Genomic DNA, 25,930 nt, shown 5'->3' with positions numbered 1-25,930 from the left:
TGCATATCATGGATTAAAATTCTAACGCTGGGAAAGAAGGTTCATATTCCCAATCTGGGGTTTAAGAGGATTACTATTAAAACAAAGGGAATGCAGTTCTGTAGCTGGAGTGATAGGTTTTATCAGCACTGCATTATCATCCCGGTGGATCGTAATGTGGATGGGGGCTTATTATTAGGTTGTATTTGATGCCAATGTGTCTCATTTGATCCTCCATGAAGTTGTTCTGACAGCTCTACTGGTTGTAGGTCGGGGGTTTCTAGTCAGTCCCTGTCCCCTTTGGCGTTTGACCACACATCGAGCTCTATGGAGGTTAGCTTTAGCAAAGACACGCTTTCTCTCTCAGCATGTCACCCACCGGCGCCCCCTCCCCTCTTTCCCCACACATGATTTGCATGGCTAAAACAGCCCCAAACATTGCAGCGGACAAGCAGTCGTAACACCGGAGTGATGCTTCACACGTAAACCATCCACATACATGACATGCAGCTGCACAACAATGCAGCTAAGGCATGTGGCGTTAGCCGTGCAGCAGCCCGCCTGTCCTACTGGACTGACCTGCTACAAGGGTAAGTAGGACATGACCATCCACAATGGACCAAATGCCTATGTACTTCTTTAATTATATATATATATGATCTTTATACAGTTTATATATTTTGTCAACAGCATTTAGAGACATGATCTATGGGGTTAGTTTTTTAAATTTGACTAATTTAGGATTAATTGAGAAAACTTATTTGCCTTTTGGTAAGACATTGATTTATTGGATTTTTATCTTTCCCGATATTACATTGGATGCCTGCCATACCATATATGTTTGACCTCCATTTATGTTGGTCCATTTTTCTTCTTTCCATGTTTCTTAATTAGATTGTGATTTTAAATTGACTCTGGTTGTTTACCTTCTTTTTTTAAATGGTTTTGGGTGGAGTTCCTCTAATTAAAGCAGGTGTTGACAGTGACTCGGCAAAACTTCCCAAGCTCAGGAGCAGATTGTGGATTTCACGGACTATTAGGTCAGTAAAGAAGTAGCTGAGTTACCTTTTTGGTGGGTTGAATAGGTAACTGACCTTGGTGGAAATGCATATACAGTGAGTGCTCTTATGTTGAACCAGCCAACCTTTTGTGAACCTAAAACAATATTAATATGGCGCAGTTTCAGCATTCACTAACTGAGAGCCTTCACAAAGTCAGTGTAGTTTGTGTGCGGGGCTGTAGCGTGTGAATCCCGCTGCTGTGTTTTCATTCACTCCTCTCCCTCACTGTCAACACTGCGCGTGTGGGTCGCGCAGGCGGCAGCAGCGGCACAGGCGCGCGAGCGCATTGTCCGCGTAGTTGTCTTCTCGCAGGACCTCAAACCCTCAGAGCTGAGCTCAGCTAGTTCCCAGTGACAGCTGGACATGGAGAGCAGCGACACGGAAGCGGGAGAGCCTTTCCACACCGGTAAGAACTCACGCTGTAGACTTTTGTCGCACGGCCGTTCGCGCTTGTGCGTAATTGCGCGGACCCGGCTGTCTGTGCTGCCGGTGTCGGAGTGTTCCCACTCGGCTTTGCTCTGCGGTGAGGTGAAATGCAGTTGTTTTTGGCACAGGCAGCTCCAACCTGATGAGAGACGGAACAACAGTCGCTTTTCTTCTTCCATGGGCCAACACTCTGTCTTTTTACTCACTTCTAGTTTAATTCTAATTGGGGTTTTTTATTTTTTTCCCGTAAATATTGTAAACAGAGTTGTTTATTTTTCCTATTTAAGAACACGTGTTAAAGCCTGTGTTTTTAGACTAAGAGTCGCATGCAAACATACGGGCCTGATTAAACGGGCCGTTCGTTTTTATATATTAAAAAAACGAGCAACAACAACAACAATAATAATAATAAAATAAAAATAATAATATTAATAATAATAAAAAAACATATTTATCCAATAAATTGATGCTGAAATTTAATCATACATTTTTTTTCTAAAGGCGTGGTTAAAAACACACAAACACAAATAGTAAATAACAATTGTGTTTATAATATACTGTAGTAATCATTTATAATATTCATATTAATTTGGTTGTCAGGGATAAACTAAACACAGCGGATCACTTTGTTAAGGAGTCTAATTAATATTGATTAGATATAGCAGGCCGTGGTGGCAACCTCATTTATATGATATCCTTTCTCTTTCCACTGTGGTCCTGTTAACGGAGGTCAAAGTTAATTTATCGGCTGGCCGACTTAATGATTTGACTAAATGTTTACACCTGAGGCTCTGAAGAAATGCATGTTTGTGTTCCTCCCCGCGGTTTCACACTGAAGGGGTGTGTGTTTGGTAAAATACTGTCGTTGATGGGACACTTTGTCCTCGTTGGGGACATTTGACAAGAGAGTGTTTTAGAGGTTCAACATTTGTATGCATCTTTTGACTGACATTTTGCTGTTATCTGGAGCTTCACCTTTGTTCTGTACTTGAATTTGTGGGATGTTCATTTATGGTGTTTTCTTATTTATCTGGCATTGTATCGCAATGGGTGCTCTGGAGTCTCTGTTTCTTTGTCTTCGCCGTGGCTTCCATTTCTGTCGTGGACTGTTTAGATATGTTTTGGTAATTACGTGGTTTTGGTAAATAAGATGGTTTATTTCCTAGTGTGTAAGGTAAATAGGGAATCAGTTGCTTTGTGGAGGGTTGAATACAGACAGGAATTGACCTGTGCAGAGACGTGTGCTCTGTGAGTGCTGTTTCCTGTTAGTTAAATCATGTTTTCTTCCACTTGATTGGCCGGATCGTTAAATATGCGGAGTCCTCACCAATCGATGATTGTCTTTCAAATGGCCGCGATGGACGTACGAAAATGGCCTCCCTGAGAAGACGGATGAGAACGTGCCGTCGACGCACTGTGGTTATTGTCACACCATATACCGCTACTGCTCACTTGAGGCGTAACACACCCACTTAAACGCCCAGCACTGGCCACATCACAATCTTCTGCATCATCTTTGAATGACCTCACTCGCCTGCGCCCCCCCCCCCCCCCCGATTCACCCCACAGTGTCAGCTTGAAACCTAAATGGCTCTAAATGACGCCCTCCTGCCTGCCAAGCACCGCGTCCCCATCGAAAGGATGTTCTTTCCAACACCATGCAAGCAGTCATTTGCGCTATGAACAAAAGGTCCTTGATTCATCAAATCCCCAGCCTCCTACTGCCCACTCCCCAGTGCCATGCTGTAATTTTCACCAGCACTCTTCCAGCATGATGCCTTTGAGACTCTGTGCGTTTTATTTTTTTCTCTCATTTTTCCTTTTTGTCGGAATAGAGCTGGACCAGAGCAGCCTCACACAGCAGACAACAGACAAATATTGATTAAAATTAGTTTATTTAAAAATAATAATTATTAAATGCTATGGGAGGTTAAGGAAAAAAATAGTTACATTTTTGTGTGGGTGAACAAAAAATAGGCCCTACACCACTTATGAACTAGAATTAATTTAATTTAAATGTTATTTTTAACATAATAAACTTAAATACCTTCATTTAATGTCAGTGATCGTCCAAAGATCCAACCCTCATTTATATAAGATACAATTATTAAAATGTTTTAGGAAAGAAATATTGTAAAATAATGTATAATGATCAAGATTTTTTTTAATAAATATCAATAAAATGTTGATGAAAAGAAATAAGTACATTAATAGACACACTGCAAAGCTGTAACACCATTAAAAATTATTATAAAAAACTATGAAACCTGTAATTCCTGAGTGTGACGTCAGTAGTTAGATTCCTCTGACCCTTTTTCTTTGACATGAATCCACCTCCAATCACAGCTCGGCTAATTAGGGTGTGGTGGTAAAAGGCCAAAGGTCACTTTGAGTTGCCCTTTTCCCAATAATCTATGATTATAAAGGATGAAATTATTTTTTTATCCTGCAAATTATAGGCAAAATCAGATGAATTCACATCAATGTAACAACACCAAGCTGTACCACACTAAAAACTCACCAGATTGCTTTTAAGCAGTACATAACATTTACAGTACAAATGTCAGTACATTCCGTAGGAGCCCAGAAGGACAGTGATTTCAAATGCTGCTCGACTGTCTGCGGGCAATTGCTCTTTTTCACTTGCGTTCCTCGTACAAAGCACGAAGCCCACGTTCTGCCTCCTGCGTCTGACGATAGGTCACATTCACAGATTACCTTTATTCCAAATATTGGTGATGGAGTTCGGTGTCCAACCTTTTTGGTTTTTTTTTTCTTTCTCTTTTTTTTACCTCCCCGCCCAACTTTCTCTCCTACCTCGGAGCGTTCTCCTCTATGGTGTGGCATTTGGCGGCTGCACGGCTGTCTGGGTAAAAACCATCAGCTGTGAAATTGAGAATAATCATGTGGAACGAGATTGGGACGGGAGCAGCTTTAGCTCCAGCCCTTTGCTGTCAGCGGACTCGTGGCTCCTGCTGATAAAGTCTACCACAGTCTGAACAGTCGCCCACAATACATTTTTGTCCAAATGTGGGGAATATTGTTTTTGTCACCGGCCCAATATGTGATGATGCATCACTACGGGATTTTATGGTCACTTTTAACCTAAGCTAAAATACTCGTAGTGTCTCCGCAAGATGAAACAGCAGTAATCATGCCGGTAGTATCATTTTGTTGTTTTGTCCACGACGTCCAACCTCCATCTTTGTTCCTTTGAATTCATACATCACACTGGCTGCTAACGTGCTGGTGTGTACTGCTTCACCCTGGTGTGTGCATGTAAAAAATCCATTTCAAAAAAAAAAAATTTTACTCGTAGTATCAATATATGTTTTTACTTTCTTAATATTGATATTTCTGACTTCATAAATAATAACAATTCATGTAAAAAAAAAAAAGAAATATATTTTCTCCATTGTTTTTATCCTATAAGGGCCGATTATATTTTTTTTAACCTTTTGTTGCATCATGGAGCCTGATGTGTATAGAGAGGGTGTATAAAAAGTAACATTAAATAAAAAAACATATCAAAGTCTAATTTTAAAATTAAAAATATACATATATACAAATACTGCAACTATTTACCTAAAGAACTGTAAATCATTCTGGGCATCTGAATATCTGTTTCAGCGCATTCAAGAACTTCTTTGATATTCAGTCCATAGTAGACTGCAGCAGGACAACATAGGGGGCAGACTGCAGTCACGTGTTCACCCCTGCTTTTCACGTCGGCCATTTTCTCTGCAGGATCTCACCGTTGCACCACGTGTCTGCGTCTGAACACACAGTGTGCGAGGGAAAGCGAACGAATATGGCGCTGATAACGTTTCCAACAACACACTGCGCTCGTCTTTCTCTGCATTTACACACAGTTACGTTTTGTTTTTTGTATAGACTAATAGACGTGAAATTACGGCCCGCGTTCATATTCGCTGAAAGACGCCGCCAGAAAATGACTGTGTGTGCAACAAAAACCTTATCACGACACACTCGCAACGAATTGCTCCTCCCAAATCTCCACCTCAAAGCCTCTATCTGTCTCCTCAGACACAGTGAAATGGATTTCAGCTTAAATCTCCCATCAAAGATGTAATGGCTCTCAGGCTGTGTCATTACATGTCGGATGACGGCGTCGGACCTGCATCGGACTGATAACGCTACTCTTTATTTAGTTAATTACAGGGGAAGACGGGGCGAAGCCTGCATCTAAAAAAAAAAACAAAAAAACAAAACAAAAGAAGCCCATTCCTCAGTTCTCCCCTCCACACAATTTAGCATAGAGCAGTCAGCTAGAGTTCAGGGGTGAGGACAATTCCACTAGGTGCCGCAAACACACAACGGAGATCGATGTACGCTGTAATGACACAATTAACTGGTCAATTGTCGGCCATAATGACATTAAAACTAAAAAGTGACTGGATCCCTGTTTTCAGGGCAGTCACTGGTCGTCACACCTCCGTTAAGAGGTTTACACAGCTGTGAAATCACCAAGCCCGATGGTTGAAATCACTTCCCCGGGGTAGAATTATCTGTACATATAAAACACAAAAACACACACAGGTTTCAGGAAGATAAAAGCTACACAAATACTGAGCTAAACATGTGGTATCACACATTACAAAAAAGAAAAAAAAATCCCAATTGTAACGATACAAGTAGCTTGTACTCCAATATGACAACAAACTAGCTGTATTTAGGTTTATTTTTCTTTTTTGTATTTAGGTCTATTTGGGTTTTGTTTTAGTTTAAGTTTAAAGAATGTTATTAAGATGAGAAATCCAAGCAGAAGATACAAATATTTAGAGTAAACAAATAAGATGTGTGTAGATTATAATCTTTAAAACATGTGCGTCAAACTCAGGCCCGGGGGCCAAATCTGGCCCGCAGTGCAATTATAATTGATCATATCAAATGTGTACTATAGTTGGCCCACCAGTATAAAGCTCCTATATACTGGTGAGATTTGTAGTATTAGCAGTGTAGGTGCTATTTTATAGCACTTTTTTTGTCAAATAAAGGCTACAGATAAATAAGACATAATAAGAACCAAATATTATTCAAATTTAATTTGACATGTGTTTATAATATTAAGCTTTGGTTGTTCTAGATTCAATGTTTACACAAAACTCAAGTTTGTTTCCATATGAGAAAATTCTACATTACATAAGGAGGTTGGAGTTATTGTATTTAACCCAGGTCCAGAGTAGGTCTTATTATTATTATTATTATTATTATTATTAATGTTTGATCCATCCAAATATGATTGGTTTTGAACAGAATCTGTTTAAATTAATTTAAAAAATTAAATTAAATTTAAAAAAGAATATATATTGTTTGCTCAGCCGTGAGACATTATGCGTCCTTTCTTTGTCCCGTTCCTATCTCCTGTTCTGTTTTAGCTCAGATAAGTACATCAGCTCCCGATTGCCGGTCACATTCCGGAGAGACATTTTACCCCAAATGCGGTCTGCTGGTGTTGCACCAGCATCTCCACCAGTGCAGGTCTGCAGACAGAACTCGCATGGACCACGCCATCACTACGGCACACTCGCTGTTTGAGTCCTGTCATTTCTACAGAGGGACGGACAGACGCGCGGCGGTCTGCACGGGACGTTAAATCTATGTACGGTCCATTACCTCTCCGTTGTCTCTGCGGCTGAATTGCAGGTACAGATTCACCACTGCAGGAAGCAGTGTGATGATGTGACTGAGTGTGCTGGAGATGTTTGTCGCCTGTTGGTCTCTGCGTCTCTGTGTGGGGCATGGCTGTGTCTTCACAGTACTGTTTTGAGAATCCATGGGTCTGACATGGCTTACTATCAGTTATTGTACCATTTTACACCTCGTACTGTGAGTCCTTGCAGGGGGACAGATTTGTACTGTCATGTTTTCTGATGTGAGTTCAGTATTTTGAATTAGGGTCAAAACTGGTAGTTAGTAGTTAGATAGATTGGGATGACTCTACCCATGACCCTAAATGATTTGTGTCAAACTAGTCACTGTAAACATTACCTTTTGTGTTGTTAAGAAATGGAATGCAAAGTATATATTTTTTTTCTAAACCCTTCATAGTTCATAAGAAATATATGATATAAACGGTACAGCAATAAGTAGGTGTTAAGGTCACTGCTTGACTCCATCTTTCAAAGTATGTCGAACAATGCAAAATACAATTATCCACATTTTTTAAAAAAACACCAAATGTCATAAAATTCCTAAGTATTTTGCAGTAAAACATCATTTAAAGGAAGTACTGCAGTAGTACTAGTAGTATTAGTTTCCACCAGTGTAGACCGATGGGTATTTCCTTCTTGCAGTATTCCATGTCTAATGTGTTAATCACAAGATAATTCTAATTCTAACACCAGTGGACACTGTCCTAAAAACCAGGTTTGTTTCTTTAAGAAATAACAAATTACTCTTTCATTTTAAATTTCCATTTCCAGACTCAAGCTCAAGCTAATTGATAGGACATACTGCAGGCATAAGATAGTGATGTTAATGAGGAGATCAGGTGAGGGAGGGGGGAGACCCGCCGTCCATCTTGCCTCGGTCTAAATCAGATACCTCAGAAGTGTTTCTGAATTTCACGCGGGCCTTTAATCGATGACTTTTTTATTTGCCCCTCTATTAAATGGTGCGTAACTTCGTCCCAGTGTAATGATATAAGGCAATTCTCTTTCCTAATGGCCATCATCGCCGAACACAAAGAGCAGCCATGCAGGCTACATTAAATGGTCGTTAATCGAAGGAGCTATTACGCAGCTCCGCCGCTTGTATAGTGCCGTCTGTTTCAACCACCGCTGAATCACGGGGTGCTGATGTTCTGTCTCTGAAATTTACGATCGTCATCCGTCATCTGACGGGAACGACTTTGAGCAGATTTTTTATTTTGGCATTTTCAATTTGGTGATGGCTCACTGTGGTGTGAGACTCTCATGCATCATTCCTCGCATTTATATTGGCCTACTTATTTCTGGTGTTTACTATTTATTTAGGATACAGTTGTCTTTCGACGTTTGACAGAATGATTTTTCAATTAACGGTTCATTTTCCCCCTTTGTTCCCATCAATTCCCATCGAAAATGTAATGAAAGATAGGAAATTAGTTGCATCTTAAATAAACTATGCAGAATGGCACAGAAGTAGAACACTGGTGTACTAGGGTGGGGTGAAAAGCTCTTCCTTAGTACGAGTATTTAATCTCCAGTTAGCTAGTCACAAAACCTGATGCTGTTTCAGCCGCGATGTTTTGCAAATAATAGTTTTCAGGTCCTCAAATCTGTTGTTTTCCCCGGCCGGCAAGATTTAGATTCAAGCAGATTGAACATTTGCGTGAAACACCATCCAGGTGCTGCATTTCGCTCCACCACCTTGAACGAGATAATTGAGGCAATTAAACCAATTTCACCTGGGGAGTACAGCTTATTAAAAGTCAATCCAATTTAGCCTGTCAGGTTTGCAATAGGAGTCAGCACCGATAAGAAAGTGGAGAATGGATGATTAGGTTGAAGTGGAGTGAGAAGAAGCAGTGATCTTATCTACAGTCATTTGTCAGTGTTGGGGATTGTTTGCTTTAGAAGAGAAAAATACATTGAATTTCTTCACCTGGTGATTACACACCTCAGCAGTTCTTAGTGTGTCCACAGGTCATTTAGTCCCGTTTGGACATTTACTAATGCAGGAAGTTCAAAATGATAGGTATTTTTATTGTATTGTATTTATATTATTGTATGCAGTTTACATTTATACTGTATTGTTACTTTTATTGTTGAATTCTGTCGCCCACATCTTAGAAATACACTACATATTATACTATATAAATATTTTTCTTATTTATCTATTTATTTATTTTAAACATAAGATTATTCGCAACAGTTGACCACCTAAACCAGGCATGGGCAAACTAAGGCCCGGGGGCCGGATGCCGCCCGTTTAGCCTTTTAATTGGGCCGCCAAATTTTTCCAAATGATATAATACCCACGTTTCCCCAATAGATGGCGCAGAAAATGATAGCAATTTAGCATTTTGCATATTTATGTGTGACTTTTACATGTTATTTATCTTAGTTAATAGTGGCCCGCCAGTCAAAAAGTTTGCCCACGTCTGACCTAAACCAACTTCACAATATTAGTACCATTAGTACTATCGCTCAAAATGACATCTACCCATACTGTACACTGTACATGTTTGATAAAGTAGTTTATTTCATTTTGGATTTTGAGCAGTTTTATCAACCTATCAGTATTTTGTGGCATCAAAAGAATCATTCTAATTTATTTTGTCATTTTTTTAAATGTTTCCCCCCCATCATAGAACTGAACCTTTCATTTGCCCGTGTTTGTGATGTAATTTCAGTTGCTACATTTCATACAGTTTGTCTGCCACAGTGAGCTATTTATATGGAAACCAGGTTAGAGAATAACAGGAATGAAAAGTATCTCACAATCAGCTCCACACTACGCACAAATATCAACTGATAGGATAGACATGGCCCAGACAAATGACATGGAAAAGTGCCCTGAATACATCTCTTAGTCATCCACATTAGTCATCCCTGCCTCCACACTTCCCTCCTCCCATCTCCTGCCATCACTTCACATGTTTCTCGTACAAATCAAAGGTTTTCCAGGTTTGGATTTTTTCTGTAGCACTGTTTATTTATTTATTTATTTGGCATATGCTCAAACATTCTCCTAGAGAAACCCATACTGTAGTACAAGACACACGCGCTCTGTATTTCGTGTCGGACGTCACGGGGTCCTGCTTGGACGTGTGTTATCGGGGTCTCGCAGTTGCTGATCTCGGAGCTGTCAAGAGCACAGAGCCCAAAGGGAAAAGAATCAGACGGCGGCTTAACCCCGCTCCGCCCAGGGGTCCATTCCAAATGTAAACATGTGTTCACGCCTCTGTGTCAGTGCCAGCAGAGATAAATAGCCGTCCATTGATATTCAGGGTTGTTTTTAAATTCAAGGTTATTTTCAGAATTTATATCGTGAAGTACTGTAATGGACCCCATTGACCTTGACAGTTAGACGATGGCATCTGGAGTAACTACAAGTTTGAAATTTAAGCAGCAGGTGAGATACCTATTTATAAACAACACAGACTTGGAGGGGAGAGTGGGAGCGGCACGAGTCTGCGGAGAAGGCTGGAGAGAGGAAAAATGGCTAGCTTGAATCTCAGCACATTGTCTCAGAAGAAGAGCTCTGGTTAAAAAACTGGGGATGCAGCAACAACAGTCCGGTCCTGGGCTGGGTGTGACATAGGAGGCCGATGATAACTTGACGGACGATGGGGGAAAACAAAGTTTAAATTACTTTTTGAAGCACAATGTCAAATTATAGCAATGAACTGCAAAAATGTCCAAATACTCCTCTGTTTTGAAAGGAAAAAGAGGATTGAAGCTGACTCCAGTCCAGTGTTTTCAACAGCCCACATGTCCCTGTCAGGACCGGGACAGTTGTCTCTAACCCTATTCGTCCTTTTGTGTATATTTTGTCTCCCATAATGTGCTATTGTCCATACTGAGGTTGCACTTGCTCAGGTCCCCGCAGCAGCTAGAGGCCACTCCCAGATGGCCGATGACAGATGCCCACAAATGCTGCTGCCCTTGTTTGGCTGATCAGGACATACTGTAGCTTTACCCTCCAGGAAAGGAAAAGGAAATCTTCCAAGTTCCCCTTCAATGTTCCACTTTTACCTTTTGTCATGTTCTATATTTTTCCCCCTTTTGAGGTACACAAATAGTAATACACAATTAGAAGATTTTAGTCCGTTGTGTTGCTGTGTCCCATATAGGGTCTTTAGGCTTCCTTTTTGTCCACTTCCTGCCTGATACTATGAGCATGGCATTGTGTCTAAATGACTAAAGTAAAGACTGGATATAAATCAGTGTTTCCTGGGCCACGACTGTAAATGTCTGTGTTGATCAGTCTTCTTCAGTCTTCACTCATGTCATGTGATTTTCCAGCCCGAGGTTTCAAAGATTATTCTGGGATGTTAAAACAGGACTAAGACATACAGCACTAACCATAAGTCAACGATTGTGGTCATAAAACCTCTTGATGGGTGAACCCAAGATAAAACTTTATGATTCCTTCAGTTCGTGTCGAGGTCTGTCCGGACTCTGCTGCGGTAAAACGAGACGGTGAAAGCTGATTGGCTGCTTCAACTTCTATATCTTTAATTTGTCAAATCATCTCACTCCGAAAAGCCTCTCATCAGATAACCAGGCGGCACAAGAAGAAAAAGCTGTGGGTCAGACGAGCGCCTGAGGATCTGTGGATGTGTGTATGTGTGCACGTGTGTTATCTATGTCCTCAGATACCAGTGGTCTAATTAAAGAGACTGTTTGTCGGAAATCTGCGCTACCTCTTTGTTAACATTGTGTCTTATCTGCTACAGAGACTGACTCTCTCTCTCTCTCTCTCTCTCTCTCTGCATGTGTGTCTTATCTGCAAAATGCAGTGATGTGTCTACAAGATGGATGCCAGCCCAGTACAGACATTAGTTTGGCACCTGGCCAAGCTTACTCTTGCGTGTGCGACTGTATGTGTGTACATGTGTACAGGCAGTTCTGTGTGTGTGTGTGTGTGTGTGTGTGTGTGAGTGTGAGAGAGAGAAGAAGAGATTTTCACATCAATGACTCCTTGTCTTCCACTGTACTTGTTGACTGGCACTGTCTTTAGTGTATAATATTTGACATTTTATTTTCAGAATGTAGTTAGAACATTAAATAATTCACTTTTGTAATTGGCAGCCCGTTGTAATAAATATTCATCTATATTGTAAACCAAAGCCTGAGTCAGTGGTTCCCAACCTTCTCTGGCTCTTCTTCTAGAATTAGTTTTGGATTATGTTGTTATATTGTGTTGCAAATACAGATTACTGCAAAATGTGATGTTTTTTAATCAATTATTAGACATTCCAGGTGACCCTATGTGGGGTCGTGACCCCAAGGTTGAATAAAACATTTGCCTAATGCATTTAGATTGCTAGGATGCATGACATCATGTGACGTCTGTTAGGAAACTCACTGTTAGGGTTGAACTTTGCCTGTTTGTCTCTTTCTGTATCAAGACAGAACTGAATCCTATGGAACTATGAGTTGTTTTTATTTTTTACAATGACAGTGAATGCATCTCTGACATTGATTTCTGTAATTACATTTGGCTTCACTGGCCTGAATTAGCCGTTCACTTAGCAGCAATTAGCATTTAGCAGCTCGACTCGTACGGCCAGCTGCTAGTTTGTAAACATGTTCTGCTCTTTCTGTTAAAGGCATAAATTAAATCATCTTTCTTGGTCTGTAAATGTAAAACGCTATTTAAGGATTTGCTCTGTTTGGTCGACCTATGTGTGCACGTCGTTTATTCGACTCACGAAGCATCATTTACTGCCAGTATTTTATATGAAGCTTTTCCCTGTGATAGTGTTGTTATGCGGTGTTTCCAGTATTAGTTGACTGAAAGGGAAATGGAGGAGCTAAAAATATGCAGCCTCTTAACAGCTCCCACTCACTTACCTAACAGAGTGAATCACTGTGTCATATGTGCAGAACAAATGACCTTGTCTTAAAGATGTGACGCACAGAGTACCACTCGCACTCAGGAAATATACAGTACAGCTTAAATCAGCTGTACCTCCACAACACAGAGCCAGAGTTGGCAAAGTGCACATGTGTAAGTGTCAGACATTGACTGCTAACATGCTGAAAGCATCTGTGCGTCTCCTCAAGTGCACATCGTACCTAATCAGAGCTTTCAGTCGAGTTACGTTTCTTTTTCAGCCTTTTCCATTTGAAGGCATGATTGAAGTACACAAAGCACAGAGTCAAATATTTTCAGTATTACTTTATTTAATCTTCACTAACCTAATGGCTTACCACTAACCCGACAGGGGGCACTAGAGAGGCTTCAGAAAGATAAGGAAAAAAAAAACATTCCTCCTGAACCATACAGCACGTATACCGCCGTAATCATCCAATTTCCGATGGTACCTGAACACACCTCGTGTGACAGCCGCAACTTCGGCACGATGACTAACCTGCGTCGTCCTTGCCGTTTGCTGCATTGCTGCTCAAGCTAGAGCCTTCGGTTTGTATGAACAGACGAGAAGGAGATCCTGGTCTGGATGAGTGATGGCACTGAGTGTGAATGTGTGTATAATTGTACTGGAGTTAACACTGTCACTGTCACTGGGCACACCCAGCACCACACAACACAGCAGTTCCAAGGTCACAGACTGCCCGGCAGCAGCAGCAGCTGGCCAAGGAGGAGACTCACCCAGGGCAAAGTCAGTCCTTCACAGCCCAGGAGACACCACTGACCAGCCCCAGGGAGCACAGCACCCTGGTCTGCTGTAGCCCAAGAGACCACGCCCATGTCACCTGGGTCAGCCTATCCTCCCAACTCCTTCTTCAAGGAGGAGTTTTGAAGGTGCACTATGAACTAGACAGACCACCACAGTCTTTGACCAGGCACTCTGGGTATCTTGGCTCAAGGGCAGCGGGCTCACCCAGTTCCAAGAACCGCAGCTTAGCCTAAACCACAGGGGAGCAGAAAGAGGATCGACACCAGATTATCCAGAGTGACCACACTCAGGCCTCACATCTGATAGGGTGACAGGGCCTGAGACCAGAGGGAAATTTAATGAATTCCATATCCCAGGAAGGGTGGAAATAGGGATTGTGTGTGTGTCTGCTGATTGGTGCAGTAATTGATATGTAATGATTGCTTTGATTACCAGATGTACTTCTGTGTTTTTGATTTGTCTTTTGTTGTTGTGTGTGAGCGGAGGCGGACAAAGTATGGATCGCTTTGCAGTGAGATTGAAATGATCTCCTAATGTGTACGACAGCGATGTTGAATTTCAAGATGGAAGAGGTTAAAGAGACAGTGGAAAAATAGATTGGAAAAATGTCTAAAAAAGATGAAAGTTTGACTAAAACCTTTAGCCCGCCGTCCTCAATATTATTAATCAGTCTACAGTCCCTCACAATTCATTTATTAATTATGTTCAATCAATTTCAAAATCTTCTGATATTAATCAGTCTACAGTCCTCTCGTCCCTGGGTGGGCTCGAACCACCAACCTTTCGGTTAACAGCCGAACGCGCTAACCGATTGCGCCACAGAGACTGGGCTAGGTTTTCTTGTATTAGCACCTAGCTAATTTTTTTATTATCCATAAATATTACATTAATAGTCTATTGTGCGATCAGATTTGATTTTAAGATGAACTGAGTTTCATCCATAAGAAAAAATTGACATTCCATACATGCTGTCACCTTCACTACACCGTGTCATGTCTTCCTGAGGCCTTTTTCCTGTCCTCCTAATGTATGTCTTCATCAGCCTCCCTCTTTACTACACTGTGTCATTTTGTCCATTTATTTCCCCTTTCCCGCCTAAATTGCGGCATAATTGAGCTGCAATTTGTGCAGAAAAGGGTCAAATTCGTCTTCGCATGGGATCCGCAGGGTTGCTTAGCGACACGGCTGTAATTTACTTGAAGAACGGAAAGAAATCGCAGGGGCTGCGTTTTGATGTGTTGCCAAACATGTTTTGTTATTTGTGTAAATATGTTTTTTATGTTTTGGGTTTTTTTCACTGGGATGAATTCAGATAAATATATTTTATAAATATAAACAATATATTCATGTATCTATATTCAACCCCGTGCCGCGGTTGTTTCCATGTCTGCTGTCGTCTTCCACCAGCTCCATGGAACAGTGATGACAGGTGTGGCCGCGACAGAACTCTACCAGCCTCGGTGTCTGGAGCAACGCCATGTTTATAAGGGCATACGCCATACCATCCCATTAACAGCAGCCTTTTATGTGAGCGGCGTAGACCTCGGTCAACCTTTTATCACATCTGGATTAGAGAGACACCATTATTCCAGGAAGTCTCAGATTGCACGACAGGGACTTCACAGAACCAAGTGGATTCACGACATGTAGCGGAAAAAGGCGACTTTAACCAAAGGACCTGATTCTTTGAAAAGTCCTTCGAATTTGACGTTTATGATAACACTGAGCAGCAGTTGTGATTCAAAACATTACAACTGTGTTGCCTTTACAGTGTAACAGATAGTCTATACACTTGCTGGGAATTAAGAGCAGCTATATTTAGTGAGGTTCCATGGTGTACTGTGTCCTCTTGAGAAAATATAGGACAAAGAGCCACATGCTGATGGGTAATTTTGTCATATAATTGAGCCGATTCAAAAATGGAACAAAACCTTGTCATAAATTAAACTCTTTCACCAGGCGCAAGATGAATCGTTTACTCTGTTCCTGGAGAACACTTCCTCTTCCTGTTGTCCATGCTCTTTGATATGATGGGGGTTTTTTTTAGACAGTGTAGAATTCCATGTGCCAAGTCATTTCAAGGGGCGATCAACAACTTTTCCTCCATTCTGAAAGAACAGCAACTAGGTGCAGGCAGCACGTCGTACAGATGGGCACAGCAGCTTCCAGGGAAACAGGAAATGTTGGCAGTTTTGTAGCTGCCTGTCAACTTAGTGCCCACTTGACTGCGTGACTAAACCACAGCAGCTACTATCTGTTGTAGCTTCTCACCATCCGCTATGAATTCATGTTTAAATGAGGGAACAGCAAGAGAGCTGTTAATGTCTGTATTTCCAGGTCAGAATGTCGGGACATTTTTATTAGAGACATACTTGAATACGATGTTTGTACTCACTGATGTTGCATTGACTTTCTAGTTTCATAACAGATAGAAATGCATACTACACTGTTGTCAGTGTTACTGTTTGATCCTTGAATTCCTCTGTCTTTATGGCATAGCTTAAAAAACAAAAAGAAGTTGTTTAGTCAACTAGGCCAACTAGGTTGAGGACACTACACCGCTGCTTCGTTGGTGTGCTTTGATAAAGAGTTGTTATGAAGTCGACAGGTCATTTCTCTGCAGCTGTCACGGGTCATAAAGTAAAGATGCGAAGCACGCGGGAAAGTTAGTGCAGCCATGAACGTAGATATGCCACTAAAAGGCAGATGAAAGATCTAATAATGTTTTACTGGCTCTGCTGTCCTAATTGATTGTCTGATGCCAGAATTGTTAGTAAAACACATTTTTATGGCAGATGGGATTCATGTTGGACAACAGCGGTCATCAGAGTTGAGACACTTCTTCTCAGTCATCTTTGGACAGAACAGTGTGTGACCCTTTTTCTGACTTAGTCTTTTGGGCGTCGGATTAGGTGGGCAGACTTTGAGACTTGCCATCTGTATTCCTGGCTTGGATCTGGTCACTCTTTGTCCTGCATAGACAGGGAGGTGCACCGATGTGACGAGTGCTAAGCTACAGTGACAAGATCAAGTAGCGTTCACTGACGGGAGGACGGCACAACAGTCAGTGTTTCCAGACAGAGGACCCTATCACGTTTCTCTGAATTGTGAACCAGAACCTTTATTAAGGCGGTGACCTGTCCAGGGTGGACCTTGCCTCTTGTCCTACTTTAGCTGGGAGCGGTTCCAGCCCCCACAGAGGTCTGTGAGCACTAATAATAATAAAGAAACTGACCCAGAACTTGGGGTGGAAGGTGAAGGTGAAAGGGTAAAGAGGTGAAGATTGGTCAATGAACAAAAAAGCTGCTCTAACCTTTCACCAAGGCGGTCTGTTCTGACTCATACCTGCAGACTGCAGGTGCTGTGTTTCACTCGTGAGGCACCGGTCGCTCTGGCCATTTAGTGCGTGACGTAGGAATGGGCCGTTCTCAGCTGCCCTCTCAGGTGCCAAACAAGCAGAGCGGCCCTGGCTGTGGTTCACGACGGCCTCAGAATCCAACAGCTGCCGGCTGTCTGCAACCTGTTTAAGGGTGTGCAGTAATGGGGCTGTCAGCTGCCAACTGCAGATGAGTGAGGAGAGCAGATCAGCTGTTTCCAGTGGGATCGCGCGTTTCACTGTACGGTGTTAGCTAATGTCTGAGCGGTGTCTGCTCTGTGTGTTTGCCATTGTTTTACCACAGATATTTCTATGGCAGGAACATGCTCACTGAATACGCCATTAAGGTTATTATTTAATAATCATCTGTTGATAATTGTCAACAAGACAGCCTTTTTTGCGTTGACTATTTTATTATTTTTTTAAATCTATCTATTTTAGAAATTCCATGTTGCCCTCCTGGTTCTCTTCAACGCCAAACGCAATATTTTTTGTTGGTGTAGATCAGTGTTCGAATCACTGACTGACTGATATTTCTAATATTTTCTGCATTCGTTGAACCAAATGACACATAGTGACCTCACAAGTACCAGTAAGACCTCTGTAGTTTATACTTGTATCTTGGTGCCATTCCTCAGGTGAAAATACGAAAATTTTGTGTACTTGTATCTTGGTGCCATTCCTCAGGGGAAATACGAAACGTTTGTTAAAGTCAAAACATAACTTTAGTAACAGCTTAATGTTGGTGCGTGTTATGACACGGAAACATCCAGACGTGTGCATAAAATACGTTTGGATGATGGTGATGATAGTGATTTTGGTCAGGACTGTGGGATGACTAAATGGAAAAAGGATGAAACATCTGACTCTCTTCCTGATGTTTTGTCTGACCCCGTTCATCCGTCTCAGCCCACACCTTCCTCCAACTGTCCCTCAACATCAATTTGCTCTGATGGCAGCCCATTAACGAAAGAGTTTAAAGGCAAAACGTCTAACGTCTGAACACTTACCCAGCAGCTGCCTGGCTGGAGTTGAAGCACTGCTCTTTAACTCAGACAGTCTGAGAGCAGCAGCGTATTTGTTTGTTGGCCTTGAGGATCGTCTGGAGAGGAAAAATGGCACATAAAAAAACTGAAGCTTGTATGTCTGTGGGTGACAAGTAGCAGTTAACCTAAAAAATAAAATAATATTGGCACGAGTAGTGAGGAATATTTTTGGGGAGGGATTTTTGGAGGAAATTTGGGAATTTCTCCGCTCAATTTATTAGAAAGAAAATTCATGAGGCTTCCTGTGTCTTACTATTATTATTGTAGTAGGCTGTAATGGGTATTTGGACAAGAAAAAAAATAATTAATGATTGTTTAATCTAAAATTAAATGAACCTACCTCATTTCTGAATATTTATTATGCTACGTTAAACCAAAATAAAGTACTTTTTTCTCAGCAGCTCTAACAAAAAAAACACAGCCAAGGTTTTAGCACAGTCATTAACTTTTTCAGCCAATCAAAGTCTGACCCCTATTAAAATTAAATGAAGCACCGATAATGTTTTGGTTATTAGGATTAATTGTCCCTTTTTAGAATGTCATTTTTATTATGTGATGCTGCACTGAAATTAAAGCAGGAAATGAACTCCTCCAAAAGTGTATTCTTCATGAGTACTTTTGCTGTAAACAAGGCTGGTTTAGCCTTTACCTGATTAGTCTGTTGAGTTACTCTGTTGTTACAGTTGGCTGATGGGTAATTAATGCCTGTTTGTTTTAATGCGTTTTGCAGACTGTGTTAAACTTGCAGTACTCCAGTAAACCTCGGACATCGGTAAAGTTCAGTGAGGTCAACCCCATTTACATTTGTCGTTCGGCCTTGGAGATAAGAGCTTTTTAAGAGTTGAGAATTTGGCTAAAATCAGGAACATCGGTCCTCCACGTCCGGAGGATGTTGAGGCGTATGGTCAGAATGGCTCGAGGACACTGGCTGGGTTTCAGATTTAGATTTCTGACCATGCAACCAACCTAATTTCGGGTATGCTTGTCTCTGAGTAACTTTTTAAAGGAACAGATAGCTGTACTTCCGTCCCTTATGCAAATGTGGGCTGTATTTATTCCTCTTTCTGTTCCACACTCCGTGAGCCAGAAAGCGATGTGAGACCACAACACATACATATAATCAGCAGCTCTGAAAGACTGAGAGTGGTTCAAAGCCTCCTATTTACACAACAGTGTGGTCATTGTGGAAAGGTACAGTGTGAAAATTTGGCCGTCAACTATTTTTGGCAAAACATAAGCCGGCGAGTATTACATGAATGCACTGGCTGTGGCGCGGGGTTTATTTCGTGCCTGCTCTGCACATTCGCCCGTGTCTCCCATGGATATGTAAATTCTATTGTGAAAAGAAATTAGAGCGTAACAGCTCTGCCACAGTCTGTGCAGCATTTGGGATCTGTGTAGCTGCTTGCAGGGCTGCATTTATGCCTCGCTCCTGGGTTTTGGAAACTGCAAGGTGTGTGTGTTGTGGTCGAAGTTAGGATTAACACCTTGCCGGAATAAAATCCTCCCTGTTCCATCGCCATCCTCGCCAGCAGTTAACACTTACCTTGTATTTATTTATTTTTTTAAATAATTGTCTTGATAATTATTACTTTATTTTTTTGTAACAGCAGAGATTTTTTTTTAAAAAATAAAGGTTTTCTTGGCAGCAGCAGCAGTAAAGGTTGAAGGGGTGGGTGTATTCAGCAGGGTGGAGGATGAGATACCCAACACAATAAGGACTTAATTGTTGCCATTATCATATGAACAGCACGGGAGCAAAGAATTCAGCCTGATTTCGGTAAATTTGCACATTAATAGTGAGGCTTGATTTATGCCTTCGGTCTGCCATAACTGCTCAGCCATTACAGGTATTAGGGCTGCACGCAGTCACAAAGAGCCATGTCTCTTTGTATACCCTGGGAATCAAGCTTTATTATCTGATAATTAAAGAGATGCTGGAGCCAGATACTTATCGGCACACTGCTGTGTTCACCGCGCAGATAGGCCATTCTTTTACAGCTAATGGATTATTCATTCAAGCACTTTAATGGGATGTCAGAGAATTTTAAACACACGCATTTGGACACGTTGAAGCGTGCGTGTGACACGTTAACCGGGGGTACGCAAGTCCAAGTGATGAGCGTTTTTTTTTTCAGCCCTGTTTGTTTTTGTGTGACAATTTACGCTTTTTTTTTTTTTTACAAATGCAACGTTGAAAAAGAGCAGTTCCACTTTTGTGTACATTGATGCTGCTCTGTTGCCCCCCTGTGGAGGCAACCGAAACAAACATACCTGAGGCCTGCTGCAATACTTCACCGCTGACTTCTCTCATTGTCATATTTTTTTACTCCACTGTGCTGTATATAATTCAGATTTCTATACATTCAAAGTTGACCTTTGACCTTTGTCTGTTTCCAGATATGAAACAGCCGAAGAGCCCAGAGTGGGTGGACAGCACCCCGTCACTCAAAAGTCCTGAGGTGCAGGAGGCAGTGGAGGCAGATGTCAATGAGGGGGAAAGGAAGGTGGTGGCAGGATGCAGAGTCAAACGAGAGAGACGTCAAACTACTGGCAGCGCCACCATGTGTCAGGTGTGCAACATACATCTTAACTCCAGTGCCCAGGCCCAGATCCACTGCAGAGGAAAGACACACCAGAGGAGGTTGCGTAGACTTGCGAAGGCTGTCAGCACAGGTACTGTACAGACACACCCTTTTTCATTTTTTGCACTTTTGAGAAAAGCAACTGTCTCACACGCCACCATCAAGATGCTGTAGGTAAAGACAACAATCCAAAGTTATACATTTCCATCCTGTTTTGTCACTTGTGGTAACTCTGCCTCCTCTTGATGGTTTTTCTAATAGCAAACCGACAGAACTTGGCAACTGTGCCGCCAAAAGTATTCCAGCTACTGTTCACGCCCTGTGAAGTGCTGTGTTCCTACATGTGTGACTGTTGTGGGAACTGCTGCATGTTCAACTTCCAGTTATACTCTTATATTGTGGATGCGAAATATAAGAATTTGTATGAATTTACTTATAAACCTCTCTGTGAACACCTGACAGTAAAGCATGCAAATGGTGAAAAAAAAATTTAAAAAAAAGGAATTCTCATTATCAGATGTTCTTTTTTTCTAAATACAATATTAGTAAAACTAAAAAAAAACAACATCATTCAGATGAGAAGTGGGATATGGAGTTGTTTTCTGTGTAAAGCTGTCACTTGGGTGTCACTGTTTCCTTATTTACTCCCCTGGATTGATTACAGTGCAGGAGTTTTACCACATTAGTCAAAGTAGGACTGTTCACACCTACATTTCCAGTTTATACAGAAAGTTAAAATCAGGTGTGAGTAGTTTCCTGCGTGACTGAAGTCTCAACATGTAGAGAGATCTTCCAAGTGTTCTAGATGGCAGTGCATATATTGGGCTTGTTAGCAGGAACATGAGTCATCTCCCTGCAGCAGAAGCAGAAGCACTTGATTGATCGGTTGATGAATATATTTAAGCCTCGGAAAAACTCTCTTATGTATATCTTTCATGATGGTACACATGGAAATGATGGCAGTTTTAGACATCTTTTGAAAGTGTAGTTACTAAAAATTCTCTGTGATACATTTTTTTTTATTATAATAGTAACTCAAAAGTTTGTGTTTGGTCACTTTTTGAAATCTCAAACTGAAGGAAGGACTTTCATGACGAAGATGAAGAAACATTACAGATTACGAAAATACCTCTTAGTTTACTCTACAAATATCAGTTGATGTTTAAGTTGAAGGTAACAAAGGTTGACGGTGAGGTAGAAAAACAAGGACTTTAGTATTATGTTGTGACCCTGAAGTGAAGTGTGTTTGCCCTTGAACCTGTGATGGTAATGGAATAAGCAGTGGGAGTGTAAGCAGAATGGAAACAGACTGATAGACGATTCGTTTTGTTGTCAAGACAGGGAGGAAATGACATCGTGAGTGTCCTCACGGGAACAGGCAGGTGTGAACCTGGACTAAGAAACAGTCCAGGGAGAAGAGTCAGATATGGGATGTTCATGTAGATACAACAGCCACTCTCTCTCTCTCTCTCCCTCTCTCTCTCTGACACGCTCTCTCTCTCTCTCTCTCTCTCTCCCCCACTCTCCTGTTCTTGGCTGCCTCCTTTACACACATACAGTCTCACTCGCTCTTCAAACTCTCAGCCTCCTCCCTCTCTCTGCTCCTTTCCTCTCTGGTTGCTGTGCGGGGCATGAGGCTTTTAATGGGAGCACATACGTGTCATTCCGTGGCTGCAGCAGTTTGGATCACATCCAGGATGTGTCACTGACAGAGCTGGGGGGAGGCGGCCGTGTCGACTCAGGGTGAGGGTGTCAAAGTGGAGGACGGGGAAGATGAGACGGTACCTCCACCGCTCCGTTGGTGTGTGCTGAACTTCTGTGAACGGAGTTGACCTGGCAGGAGGGGACAGAAGACGGCTGCAGTGGAATCACACAAGGAGTGGAGATGCTCTGGGGTGAGACACGGGAGTTAAGAAGGAGTTTTTTACCTGGCATTGCATTCATGGCTCCATATGCAAAAAAGCATGAGTGCTCTTCTGTGTCACTGTATGTTGTGTCACTTTGACATTTTTGCTCAAGGGTAGACTCAGTCCTGCCAACCATCTGCCTCTCAATTAGCTGCGCTGCAACTTAAAATGAGTGCACGGTTCTTTTGTTTTTCACCGGTGACCCCTTTAATGAAGCCAACTGTGAAGTTCGTACCAATCCAGCCCAGTTTTCTCTTCAAGATCCTCAAAAAACTCCACGGAAACATCATTGTGTCAATTGCCCTCAATTATGTCTTTGCCTCCCGGGGGAAATTTGCCCAGATTAGCTTGCATAATTGGTGACTGTTTGAGACGAAGACCCTCTTGGGAGTCATCTGAGCGCGTGTGTGCACATGTGTGTGCACATGCATGTGTGTGTGAGTGTTTGCTCTTAAGGTTTTTCATTTTAGAATAGTTTTTTTAAGCTTTTGATTTTTTTTTCACCCTAATGTCATGGACTTTAATGCAAGTTTCAGGTGCAGGAGTATGAAGTTTAAAGTCTTTGTTGATTAAATGCTTTGGCCTGTGACATCATTTTGACATCACGAATGTCTGGCGCCCCCAGAGACTTTTTTTTTTTTCTGGAATTATTTTTTAAACTCAATATTAATGGAAATGAAATAATTCAGTTGTTTAAGATTGTTTTTAATCATAATTTAAATTTTAAATATTTTTTATATAAAAATAGTAGTTTTTTAATCAACTACTAGACATATACATGTATTTATTATTATTTATTTATATGCATATATAGAGAGAATTAAAAAAGAGTGATAATTGATGCATTCATTTTTCTCACAGTTCTATAGCTCAAAGATGGACTGCGGTGCAGTTCGTGTCATTGTATGTTGTATTAATGCAGTGTGAGTCTGGGTAGAAATGCTAAGAAGTGTCGTTTTGCATGTTTTCCTCTTTTAAATGGCAGCTTAGGGAGATCAAAGGTAAAATGATGAGGAGGAGATAAGTGCAGAGGCTGGTGTCCATGCTGCAGCTGTCCTGCCCCCTACCCTCCCCTCCCCTCTCCTCATTATGTACGCTGTGTTGAAGCGGCAGTGACAGACTATTACCATTCTGCCTAGAAGTGCAGGATATGACATCATCAGAGATTTGTTTGAACAAAAATACTTTTCCGAGGTGATTTTAAACCAAATTCAGAAATGTGGTGAAAAAAAATCATCATGGCCGACCACAGCAGGGGCAGACCAGTGTAAAAGACACACTGGGAGCACAGCTGCTGATCTGGAATAGCAGTCACCCACGACACGACATGGTGGCTGCTTTTTGGTAATTACATGATGTGGGGTACGGAGAACAATTGGTCTCCTCAGCTGGAAATGAACTGGGATCAGTGTCGTGAGACGTCCAAATGATGTGGCTGCCACCTCGTTGACTCGTATCTGGCCAGAGATCAATGTGAAAATATCGGTCGGGGTCCTAGTAAGCACATAATAGAGAGGATTACCAGGGGCATAACAAAATGATGAAGGTGGAACCAATCATACAGTATGTAGATATTTTAAAATGCTGTCTTTGTAAACACAGCTTTTGGCTCCATTCCCTCTGAATGCAGTCTATTGTCGAGAGCTCAGTGTGCATTATTGTTTTCATGCAGATTCAACCACACATTTATCATCTATTTTAGACATAATGAAACCTTAAAGGAGCTGCTTACACATCTGCCTTACATGCAAAAGGTCCTGGGTTTGATCCCCCCAGAGGAAACACATACTTAAATGTTGAATAATTACCTGTTTGGTACAACAGAAAGAATTAACCCTATTCAATCTGATTCAGCAGTGAGCTACAGTATTGTCCCGTCTGCACTCAGGAACAGGAAATCCCTGGTGTAAATAGTGATCAGCATAAAATCCAGAAATGCCTCCCACACAAACACTCACATGTAGGTGTATATGATGGGGTACAAACACAAATAGCTGCAAATGACAGTTTGCAAATCACCCCAAAACAAACTCCTCTGCAGATCAACGATGACCCCGGTATTTACTCATTATCTTAAAGTACAGCACACGCAGTATCCCGATCTAATTTACTCCCTGCACTTTACACATTTCCCGTCATCTATCTATCTATTTACACCATTAGAACTGCACATTTATTGCTCGTTGGATACGTGATGAAATGCTGCAATAAGTCTCAACATTAAAAGTGCATTAAATTGGAATTCCCAGCTATGTGAGCACTGATCTGCTGTATAGTGGGCTGCTCCTGTGCATCATGACTGTGACTGACCTCTGGCCCAAATGTGTCTGCCGTGATATATTTTTCTTCTCAGTAGGCAGTCGATAAAAGAAAAATGTTTTATTTTATTCCTGAGGAAATGCTTTGACCGAGTTTCAGCATCGGGGACAGTGGAGCCGCTGAATCACTGCAGCTCCAACAAAGCAACGCAGACCTCAGCTTCCAGCCTGAGGCTGTTTGAAGAAGGTCCTCAAAGCAGGGTCTCTGCAGAGGCAGAACTTCTGAATATGAGTCAACACCGCAGAAACTTTAGAAACCTGCATCCTCAAGCCTGACTTTTAATCCTAGGCCTAAGCCTCAAAACAATGGTTAATTCAATTGTTTCAATAGCAAATCATTTGAGACTTTAATTGACAAATTGATACTCACTTTTCTGTCATACAAATCTGTAAAAGCCAATGATTTTAAAGCCGATGAATTACAAAACACCAAAGTGCATTCCGATGACTCATTAGTCTAGTGTTGATTTAGTCTAGCGCAGGCATGGGCAAACTAAGGCCCGGGGGCCAGATACGGCCCGTTCAGCTTTTTAATTCGGTCCGCTAAACCTTTCCAAATTATATAATTTGTTCATATTATCATTATACTTCTGCCTTTTCCTTGCAATACCCCTGCAGTTTCAGACCTGGGTTTCTGTTTATTCTCTTCTGCTACCTGGATGTCCTCCACATCTTTGTTTCTCAGCTGTGGGCGTCATTGTTGGACAAATTTCTTTCATCGTGGAATATCAATGATGTCAAACCAGAGAAATTTTGAATAACTAAAGATCCGTGCCTGTTTACATGTGTGTATATATCAGTGGTATTGCGTCCCGGTAGCGACTCGTCCTCGGCAGATTATTCAGTACTATGAAGAGGATTAACCGTGAAATGAGCCAGAGCAGCCGTTCCTCTGATGCTTTCTGATTCACGGCCG

At 41.5% G+C, this 25,930-nt stretch overlaps 1 protein-coding gene and 1 non-coding gene across 4 annotated transcripts in view; one reads left to right on the top strand and one right to left on the bottom strand.

Annotated features, from left to right (window-relative positions):
- The window catches only part of LOC103381468 (zinc finger protein 385C), a 33,507-nt gene continuing 7,577 nt past the window's right edge, over positions 1 to 25,930 (top strand). The window contains exons 1-2 of one of the 3 annotated variants that reach the window (XM_017034622.2): positions 1 to 569; positions 20,605 to 20,880. In XM_017034622.2, the coding sequence (XP_016890111.1) occupies positions 479 to 569; positions 20,605 to 20,880 (367 nt within the window). In that variant the 5' untranslated portion in view covers positions 1 to 478. Of the gene's footprint in view, positions 570 to 926; positions 1,447 to 20,604; positions 20,881 to 21,905; positions 22,685 to 25,930 lie in introns of those variants that run through there. The other 2 variants (XM_008313809.3, XM_008313810.3) reach the window with 2 other exon arrangements.
- trnan-guu (transfer RNA asparagine (anticodon GUU)) lies at positions 14,535 to 14,608 on the bottom strand. Its single transcript has one exon. It is a non-coding gene; the product is annotated as a tRNA-Asn (tRNA).

This window comes from Cynoglossus semilaevis, chromosome 8 (assembly GCF_000523025.1).
Source record: "Cynoglossus semilaevis isolate Cse_v1.0 chromosome 8, Cse_v1.0, whole genome shotgun sequence".
In the NCBI taxonomy this organism is placed as follows: domain Eukaryota; kingdom Metazoa; phylum Chordata; class Actinopteri; order Pleuronectiformes; family Cynoglossidae; genus Cynoglossus; species Cynoglossus semilaevis.
This window is presented reverse-complemented; position numbering and strand designations above follow the sequence as displayed.